The sequence below is a fragment of the Nestor notabilis genome, unplaced genomic scaffold, assembly GCF_000696875.1.
Source record: "Nestor notabilis isolate BGI_N333 unplaced genomic scaffold, ASM69687v1 scaffold10935, whole genome shotgun sequence".
NCBI lineage: Eukaryota > Metazoa > Chordata > Aves > Psittaciformes > Psittacidae > Nestor > Nestor notabilis.
The window spans coordinates 1-10,733 of NW_009929790.1; the positions used below are offsets into that span (position 1 = coordinate 1).

At 39.5% G+C, this 10,733-nt stretch overlaps 1 protein-coding gene across 1 annotated transcript in view; it reads right to left on the reverse strand.

The window, feature by feature from the left end:
- Positions 1 to 2,303: 2,303 nt before the first annotated feature.
- Positions 2,304 to 10,733, reverse strand: part of SH3KBP1 (SH3-domain kinase binding protein 1) — a gene marked incomplete at its 5' end in the record, with an annotated part of 100,329 nt that continues 91,899 nt past the window's right edge. The window contains 2 exons of the mRNA XM_010015153.1: positions 2,304 to 2,438; positions 3,787 to 3,896. Of these exons, the coding sequence (XP_010013455.1) occupies positions 2,304 to 2,438; positions 3,787 to 3,896 (245 nt within the window). The remainder of the gene's footprint in view (positions 2,439 to 3,786; positions 3,897 to 10,733) is intronic.

Sequence of the window (10,733 nt, forward strand, 5' to 3'; positions counted from 1 at the left end):
CCTTTCCAACCCTAACTATTCTATGATCTCTGTACATGTACATCTGAGGGGGTATAGTTGGGATGCAGAAGTTCAGGCAGCTTCAGTAAGGCTTTCCACAGTTGCTACAACCAGTCAATAACAAGTGTTTCTGAGATCTCAGACCTAGCAGTGAAATGAACCAGGGACGGATGCTCAGCGTTTCCCTCAGACATTTCTGAGAACATACCTACATCCATGGATGCCTCCTGGAGAGCTCAAAACTGCATGGGCAAGAATCCAAGTTGTATTTTTTTGCAGATTAGATTTATGATTGTCAACTAACAATTGAAGGTATCTTCCACACCCACGTTTTATAAAAATGAAAAAAACTATTACATGTCACTCTTACTGTTATGAAAATATCAAAATATTCTGTAAGCTTGCTATCAGTATGATACAAAAAGTAAAACAAAATCCCATGGCTTCAGGATGATAATATATTAATAAGAAATAAATGCATTGTACTGTCCTTTGTTCACTGAAGCTTCTGTTTATGTTACATATGGTAGGTATGAATCCTCATACCTACCAATGGCTTTTTGTTCCTCTAGGGACTTAACAGAAAAATGCAGATTTAACCTAGTTACCTTGGAACCAGGTAGCTAGCTCATAAGGATCCCCTACTTCTTGGATTGCAATCCAGTGCTCTACTTACTAGACAAGGTACAGAAAAATCTAAAGTCCACCTACCAGACATGACCAGCTACTTCACTGCATACATAGAACAGCGTAGAAGTGCAGTTATCACAATGGCAAGTAAGATGAATCTTAACTATCATGTTGCTATTTGGCACTGCTAATGTATGCATTATATGACAGCTACCAGGAGTATCTGAAAATCTGATTTGGCCAAGAGTAAGAAAAAGCATGAGGCAACCTTCCAACTCTATCCTGGGCAAAGAGACACTGAAGTTGAGTGGCAAACAAGGTAATGTATTGAGAAAAACCAGTATGGAAATGGAAAGAGACATTATAAGTAAGGACTTGTGGACTGGGGCAGTGGCATTAGCTGGACAAAGTAACTGAAAGAAAAGTAATTGGTCAGATGAAAATTAGGAGAAAGTGTGATAGGAAAGGAAGAACAGGATCCACTAAGACTGTTTTTTTCTGTAAAAAACAGTCTTCCCCACTACAGGAACACAATTGAGCACAGAACCTGTCCCAGGCAAGCACTGCATAAAAAGGTGTTCTGCAGAAAAAAAGGGTGTGACCACAGAAATGAAAATGGTGTCATAATCACAAGAAAGCCGAATCACTCCAGTGGCTTGAATGCTTGACTTCATGACCTTAATAATACTCTTTTAACATTTTATATATATGTGTGCATGTTGGAGTACCTATAAGCAGATTGTTATGGATAATAATCCTTATATCAGTAGATGCAAGTTTCCTTTTCACTGAAAGAGATGTCAGGCTGAGTTCAAACCCAGAGCAAAGTGAGCAAGGCGCAACCGGAATCATCCACACTGAACACCTTGTTCCAGAGCTTAACTGGCTATCAACATTAAAGGCTTAAGCAACTATTTTCTGACAGCAGTCATCTTGTTTTACAGGAGCATCATCTACATCCTTGGCACAAACATGTAATTTATAAATGTTGGCCTGAATATTCCCTAATGCAAATACTCCCAGAAGAGGGAGCCATATAGCAAAACATTATCCTTATAATTTTGTCACAGAAGTGCATGACTTCATCTTTCAAATACTTTTGTTATACTATTATAATGTATTACTTGTATTATTAAAGATATCCTTATGTACTAAAAAATAGCTCCAACCTCTAAAGCCTGATCTACCCACTCCTTCTGTAATATTCGATTATACTATAGTTTTCTACCAAAATACAGTAAGAATGGCACAAGCTGATAAAATAAATATAATTATACCAGTATAAAAAGTGATCATACTTGCAAATTTAAATTCCTGTACTATTAGAGTGGGTCAAAGAGTTGCATTTACTCTCCTTACAAACTCTTCTAATGTAAACTCAATTTACAGCTGCCCTAAAGGCCTATGTTTCTAAAATTTATTTCCCTAGCTTCTCTTATTCTGTGAAATGTATTTACACTAGAAGGTTTTTTTTTCACAGTATGGTTATGGAGATATTTGAACTCTGCAATTCATTCCAAACACAGAACAATCTTTAGCAACCTTTACCATTTCAAGCTTCCTTAAAGGCTAGTTACCAGGTGAGTGTTGATTTAAAATTTGAAAATAAATATTTTAATACTGTTTTAAAAAAATGAATATGCACATGATAAAGTTAAGCAGACACATTCCAATTAACTTACTTGTGATATTGTAACAGTTCTTGATTTCCTTGATACTTCAATAGTTTTCTGAGTAATGGAAATATGTTCCTCCTTCTCTTCTTCAGGACTTGGGGAGTCAAAGAAATCAGGGCTTGAAAGGGATGACTGTGTATACACACACACACACCACAAGAGAGGGAAAAAAAATAAAGCAGGTATTTTCACCATACAATAATTTGACAAAGGAAGAAGAAAAGTGTTTATGTGATGAATTACTGGGTTTTTTTTTGGTTATAATTTTCAAAGTAACCGTACTTAAAACCAGGACTCTTTCTCCTCCCACCCCTTCTTTTTTACATCTTATTTGCAAGGCTAGAATGCTTTGCAAGCATTCATGAAATAAAATACACTTAAGAATTGAATTCACTATTAATTTACATCTTTGCATTGCATTATATTGTAAAAAGAAAACACCTTCCTGTCCACAAGAAGAGCTTATTTGGCTAGGACACTGAGCACCATGCTGTAGTGATGTCAACTCTGACACCCGGGCAGCTCTACCATGTCTTTGCTCAGTGAAGGTCTCAACTCTGCTGCCCTTCAAAGGACCTATGCTGCTGCCCATGCACACTGCTGGTGCTGCAGAGCTGCCTTGTTCATGGCCTCTTTATAAAGGTGCAAACAGGGAAGGTTCTTTCCACCCCTTGGTCCTTTCCCTGTAGATTTGACAGGGGAAGAAAAACCTTTTCAGTTGTCTTTTATGTTTCTATATTTACATACATAGTCAATTTTGAAAGCTTTCTTTTATGTGTTCCTTCAGTTTCACAATAATCCTTTTTGTTTCCCTCCACTTTGTTTTTCTTCAGCAACATGAACACGGGCAACCATCAGTAGTAGCTGTCATTCTGATATTCCAGAATGCGAAAAAGCACAGAAATGAACAAACCCTGAGGAAAATGACACTAAAAAACCTAAGCAGTGGTTTCTCAAGTATGGTTTATGAGATCAACTTGTCCAAAGACACATATTAAAGTGTGAAATTTAAATCACTGTTATATGTACGACTGTGAGCTAAACCCATGATGGCTCAAGGAGAGCTGTCGAAGGCTGAAATGGTCTGTTTGTGCTCAAAATCTGGTAAACGTCCTAGAGAAACTAAAAGAATTGCTTCTTTTGGGAAACATTTTCAAAATCCTTAATGCTTAGCACAAACTAGTTTATTCCACAGATTTTATAAAGGATTTTTCTGGCCTCAATCATGGCTGGCAAGGAATACTTGGCAGCACCCAAATAAGGGGGTACAAATCTTATAAGGGAGGGAATGTTTTAAACATCAGTATTCAGAACACTGGCAGCTTTTCAACACTAATTTTCCTGAGCTGTGTTTCTCTGCCTCACTGTACGTGTGCAGGAATGGCTGTGGAAACGTAGTAAACCACCAGGGAACACGAATGGGGGGAGGGGTGAAAAATCAGAAAAAAATATTTTTAAAAGAAATGGAAAAATAACTTACAGACGTGAGAGACTGGGAGGGTGGTCGCCTGCCAGTAGCTTTTGGTCTAGTTGTAGTTGGATGATTAAGCTTCTCAGCAATTGGTATTACAGAGTCAAAACCTTCCAAGTCTTAAAAATAAAACAGAATTGAATCGGTTTTCTGGAAATTGTCCTCAAAGGGAAAGAATCACAATTTTTTTTCTAATTTCAAAGAAATCAAATCCCATTTTCTCCACTGTGTCACAGTGCTCTGCACATGTTTAGCCACCTTGATGACACTAAAAACCTAGAAGTCGAAGGCACCTGTAATCCAGTCACCCTTGCTAAACAAAATTACCCTTCCTTCTCAAACACAATAAAGCAGAGGGGGAATGTCTAGAGGAGCCTTTGGCTTTATTTTCATCACAGTGAAAGCTAAATGACATGGGTCATATGGCTTGCAATAAACACTTTCAAAATTTACATCTTGCTATTAAAGGGCTTTTCTTGAATAATTGGAGAGGTAAGACAGTGCACACGTCTCACAACTGTACTGTTAGTGCTGCATCTGCAGCAACTGCTTACAGGAGCACAGCATAAGAATGAACAAGCTGGAAGTGATCTGTAAATTCCTCAAGGCAGCATAGTTTCTAGTAGCTATAGGTGAGAGGATTATCTCCCTCCTGTAATCCACAGCTTATGATAAGTAAAAACTCCAGCAGGCTCCTGAAGCTGTAAAGGGCCCAGGAAAAACAGGTCTGCTCAAATGCAGTATCAACTGTCTTCATGGTTAGTGAAAGGCACTGGGGAACTGTTTACTTGAATCCAGCCACATGGTAGCATGCTTACGTGAAAGAACGATGTGAAGGCTGAAGGAATACCACAGCTTGTGATTACATGCCTGAATAAAATGGCTTAACACCATTCATCTATTTTTATGGGTTATATCAGTTTCACTCACCTCCATTTCAACATGCCCTACTGCATATGTTAAGCAGAAATGAGTCAGAAAATATACAAGAGGTACTTTAGACAAGATATATAACAATTCTGTAAAATTACTTTCAGACATAAATCAAATACTGGAATAATATTCATTATTCAGAGACTATTTTTCATTGCAGGCATGTAGGAAGAAATGGCTTTTAAGTTAATAGTTATACATACTGCACACTTAATTTTCAGAACTGTTATAAAACAATGAATCTCTGAAAACCCAGCTATATTGCAAAATTATACAATGGAAAGAAGAATGAATTAATAGGCCTGTGCAATAAGCTATGTGCACTGAAGGACACAGGCTGATTCCAAGTACTCATGATTTGGCAGCTAGGAAGCAAATGGGATCAGACATTCCTTATTCAGCAATATTCTTCCATTTCTGGGAGATAAAAAAAGAAAGAGACCTCCTTCAATAGCCCTGAAATAGACTAAGGTTATTCACCTCCAAATACGGCTCTATTTTTGGAGCAACTCTTCCTACATATAACCAGTGACCCCACTGTCCTCTACCAGCTATTTCTCTCATTGCTTTTTATTGACTGTTGCAACCTACATGCAAAGGTAGGTTACCCAGCCTGTCAAGGGGAATTTGGCAATGCAAAGCCTCAACTGTACACAATGTATCAGGTAAGGCTACAGCGCTTTTAAAGTGAAAACGTGCTAACATTAGCAGACAGCACAAAACCTATCTGGAGTCCAAAAAAATGCAACTGTAACAGCTGGTTTTCAGTAACATCCAGTTTGAAGCTGATGTGCGAGATAGCTAAAAGACTTGCTTAAGATCACACAGCAAAACAGTGATGTATTTTAATACAGTCTTCACTTTTGCCACTGTATTACTTTGTTAAGTTGCAGCAAGAATATATTGGCACCAAAAATATAAACTTTTTTATAAACATATGAAGTTCACATACATAAATACAAATGGAGACTGAAGTAATCCTTCCACTTCTCCCAGCCACGCTTTCTCACCTGTTTTTACTACATTTTTTTCCTGAGCTAGTTTTAATCCAGCTCATTTTCCAACAGCAGGTGCCCAGCCACAAAAACACCCACACTGAAGGAAGGATCAGTATCAGTACCAGAGGAGTGATACAAGCTGCTAAAACTGAGAGGAAGAGCAGACTACTGCTTTGGGGGGCAACAAATGGCTGAAGTTATCTTGGAGCCTAGGAAGGCTCCAGTATATAACTTCCCTCTCTCTTTGTTGTCACTTCTATGGTAAGCACCACGGTCCCTTCCTCTCTTCCTACAAAAGATAAGCATCTATACCAATATGGAAAACAATCAATGAAAAAAATAGTGAAGACATTAATTCAATGTGTTTCTTTGGCTTAAATAAACTAATAATTACCTAGAATTCTATGTTTGATCAGAATAATCAAATATTCATGTATAAATTGTAAAATGTATTGATAAACAGAGAGTGTATGGATTTGTGTCCTTGAGACCCATAAGCACTTGCAGATAAAATTTGCTCCGTGCATTTTATGAATATCATGAAAGATGAGCATTTCTGTGCAAAGTTTCTATTATCAAGAAATACTAGGAATCTTCAATTTTTTCCACTTTCGAATGTATGTCTGATAGCTAGAAAAATAAACCCATACAGCCTGTACCTGTCCTGAAATTTTAAACAAAAAAGAGCAGAGCAGAGGTTGGAAAGGTTCTACAGGTAGAATCTGCTGCTGAACTAGTGAAATCATAGCCATTCAGCTGATACTATAAATGAAATTCTATTTAAGCGTAAGGGACAACACTTGGTACAACGCTAAAATAGTAAATCCACTTCCAGTACTTCCATATGCCCTTTATCCCCCATTTTTTTCTCCTTATTTAGATGTGGTTCTCACTCTCAAATCCATTCTGCACCTAAGGCTATCACCACCTTCCACAGTCATTCAGGAAAATTACTGTCTAGTAAACTGGTAATGAGTAAAACAAGGAACAGAACCACTCAAGAGACTTCTGCCTTGCTGTCATCTATATTCCAGAGTCAATAATGAATTCATTCATACTGGTTATTCAATTATTTTTTGCTGATGGAAAGCAAGGTTATACGGCTGTGACTGTGTTATACTCCCTTAGGTCATTAAACACAGAGATCTGATTTTAGCTTGTATTTCTGTAGCTATCAGAAACTGGGAGCTTACATTTACATACTAATTGTAAAACTTTCCTGAGCTAGACCAAATGGAGTCATTAAAAATAAAGTGCAGTCTACTGTATTCACAGCCATGTTAATTGCCACTAAGGCAGCAGCAGCACCCAACAGACCTGAACTCTGCTCTAGTCCAGCAGTGTTTAGTAGTAATGAACAGTAACGAAGGTTCTATGAAACACATAGAACATAGAGGGTGCCCATCAATTAACAATGCCGCTCCCTAAGCAAAAAATAGTTGATGTCTGTTGGATTTCTGTATCACTTACTTACTACTTAAGTGGTTTACAAGCACTTACAGACTAAGTCTGCCAGAGTCTCTTGGAAGGAGCATTTTCTTTCCCTGCTTTACAGAGGGAAATGGAGCATTGGAGAGGATTGGATCCTGGCCCCCACATGCTGAACACCCACCTCCATGAAGTGCAGAAAGGAGGCTTGCCCTGCTGGTAATCTGGCCTTGTAGCTAAGTAGGTGAGGTTTGTATAGTTGGAGAAGCAAAAAGAGGCAGAGGAGCCTGTAGAAGCACAGGGGGTGGGGAAGGGAGTATGTGTAATAGACAGCTCTTTGTTAACCCTTGTTACAGGTGGAGAGCTGGAAACAGGCTCTGCAGCGCGTACATGTGGCTGCTGCACGAAAATTGGACAATCTTAATTTAAACACTGTTGAACACGAGGGGAGCCAAGGGGTGACCATGAGGGGTGAAGGGTGGTCGTGGGGGGAGATCATGAGGGAAGATCATAAAGGGAAAGGAGGGGCGGCCATGAGGGGAGACTGTGAGGGGAAAGGAAGGGCAGCCATGAGCGGGGTTCATGAAGGGGAAAAGGGGTGACCATAAGGGAAAAACGTGAGGGGAAAGGAGGGGGGCCAAGAAGGAAGATTGTGAAGGGGGAACATGAGGGAAGATTGTGAGGGGAAAGGAGGGGTAGGCATGAGGGGAGATTGTGAGGGGAAGGGAGGAAAGGAGGGGTGGACATGAGGGGAAATCATGAGGGGAGAGGAGGAACAGCCATGAGGAGAGACTGTGAGGGGAGAGGACAGGTGGCCATAAGGGAAGATTGTGAGGGGAAGGAATGGGCAGTCATGAGGGGAGATTGTGATGGGGGAGGAGGGGTGGCCATGAGGGGTGAAGGGCAGCCATGAGGGGAGATCATGAGGGGAGAGGAAGGGCAGCCATGAGGAAAGATTGTGGGGGGAAAGGAGGGGTGGCCATGAGGGGAGATTGTGAGGCGAGAGCAAGGGCAGCCGTGGGATGTGAGGGGTGGCCATGGGTGGCAGGGGTGGCACCTAGACAATGTGGGCCGCTATGGGTGCAGATGAGGGGTGGCTGTGAGTGGAGATCACGAGGGGCAGCCATAAGGGGAGATCTTGAAGGGAGATCAGTTTGCCCTTAGTGACATGGTTTAGTGGTGGGCTTGGCAGCCCTGGGGTAACGGTTGGACTTGGTGATCTTATATGTCTTTATCAACCTAGTTGATTCTCTGATTCTATAAATATACAGGTACGTTCATCATTATTATGGTCTCACTGATGAAGCAGGTAATTCATAAAATGATTCATGAGATGGTAAGAAAGATATCAGAGTAATTCTACTATAGTAGTGTAGGACACAATAAAATGTCTGGCTTACTGAGCAAACATACTTAACAAATATGAAAAATGTTAGCTGTGCAAGATTTTTTCCCTAGTATTCTTCCCAGCCAGTTAAGAGTAGGATATCTTTTCCCCATTGCTGTGTTCACTTGGAAAGATAGTTGTTTAAAGCATGATGATAATGTTTTTAAAAAAAACGCCCAGATCCAGGAAAACAATTATTTAAGAAAAACAGTCTTGGCTTATTAGACTTGTACCTTCCTGGAAAATAACCTTCAATCTCTCCCCCTGCCAAGAAAAAAAAGAAACCAGAGAGAAAAATTAAATGGTAATGCTTCCTTCCTTCCCCCTTTTTGCCCCTGCACTTACAATTCTGACACAAAATGTGACCAGGCTCTAACTTTATCTTACATTTAGGGTTTTTTTTAGTCTTTTGGCAGCAAAGTGATTTATATCTAATGAAGACAGAAAGTTTTTTGAATTAGCAGAGAGATTTCACCTTGAGAAAACTGAAATGGAAACTGATGGATAACAGAATCAATGCCTTCAGAATGCTAACAGCGAGGTTTCATAGAACAGAAATTCAGCAGGGCTGCAAGAAACAAGGCATTTGATTCATTTAAAGATGATAATGTCACAAAAGCCACAGAGGTAGAATTCATTTCATAGTCACCTTCAATACATTCAAAAGATTGACAATGGGCTTTGGAAATAGTGTCTATATATGGTCTAAATCCAACAATCTTGAAGGCAATCAAATGAGAGAGATACTGCAGATGAAACTTTCTGCATTAATGTCCGTTCAATATATAGCACTAATTAACTATTAACCAATCTGAATATTACTAGAAGTTTTCAGAAGACCACAATTATTTTAACTACTTCAAGCACCCAGATTCTGCTACGCCCTTAATGCAGAATAGCATCGTACCCTTCAAGGAATACAGCCATGCTCCCAGCCAGGGTCAGGGCAGCAGAATCTCATCCATCGTGAACTGCAGACTCTTTTTAATATTTGGGTAATGGACTTTCAGTAGGAGAGCTCCCTGGATGCAGGGTTACTCTGTTCAGGAGCATAACAGCAATGTGCCAGGGAGTCCTGCCCACATGGTTCTTTCACTTGGAAGGAAACAGCTTCGCTCACCTGGCTTCTCAGGAAAACCACTGGACAGCTACCTTTCCTAAAGTATACAAGTATCTTTCCTACTTCAGTCCTAACTTTTATGACTTTAATACCTGCACGTAGGAAGTTCCATAATGAGCTTTGCTAACCACTTGCCAGTGCCCTCATAAGGATTTTATTTTTAACGATTCAGAAGATGCCAAGAAAGAACTGAAAGGTCAAGAAAACTGAGCTAGAAGAAATGGATATGCTGTTTTCAGGCACCTCAACCTGCCACACATGGAGAACGGTTCAAATTTCTGGTTTACTGGCTTTTTCTGGACCCTCTGGGGCAAGAGGCCTAATTATTTTATATAATAAACCATTAATATATCCCTGATTACAATATTTACAATTCACAACTATGTTTATAGGTAGTTTTGATTCACTGGCATAAATATTACCACTTAACCCAGTTAGGCAATTCTGTTCCTTTGCTTCACTCTATTAAAATTAGCATAAACAGCAGCATAGACATAACTGCTTAGGCAGACTTCAGTCTTCATTATATAAGTCACATTTTGTCTTCCAACCCTTATATTTACCAGTATTTTCTTCTTTTCAACTTTTATTCTGTGTCTTTGGGCAAAATAATTATACTGTCTCACAGTATAACAGCCTGTGATTTAAAGACAAACCTGCTCCATTCTACAGCCTTAAACTGGAAACATTCTCCATCTTATTCCCTAGTGTGGGCCAAATCTTATTAGATCACTTTTTCTTCCAGACGTGCAGCGATCACCTCTCTGAGCATGTTACAGCTCTAGAAGAACTACAAACATAGCTCAAGGAAACATGATATACTGAAGATTTTTTTTATGTGCTTGTTTATTAGATATTTTCAAGTAGGGGATTTTTAACCACCTTTCCAGGCAAGTTAGCACCAGCCTTAGAGGGAAGGATGGAAAAAAAGAGTACTGCTACTAATGTGGGTTTGGCCAATACTCCATGATCCACCAGCAAATGCTCTGAAGATTAAAGTCCGAAGAAATGCTGAAAAATGGACTCATGCTAACCAGCTTTCAAGGAATCTCCTAAGAAAACTTGTACCAACACTATATGTTTCAGCAGG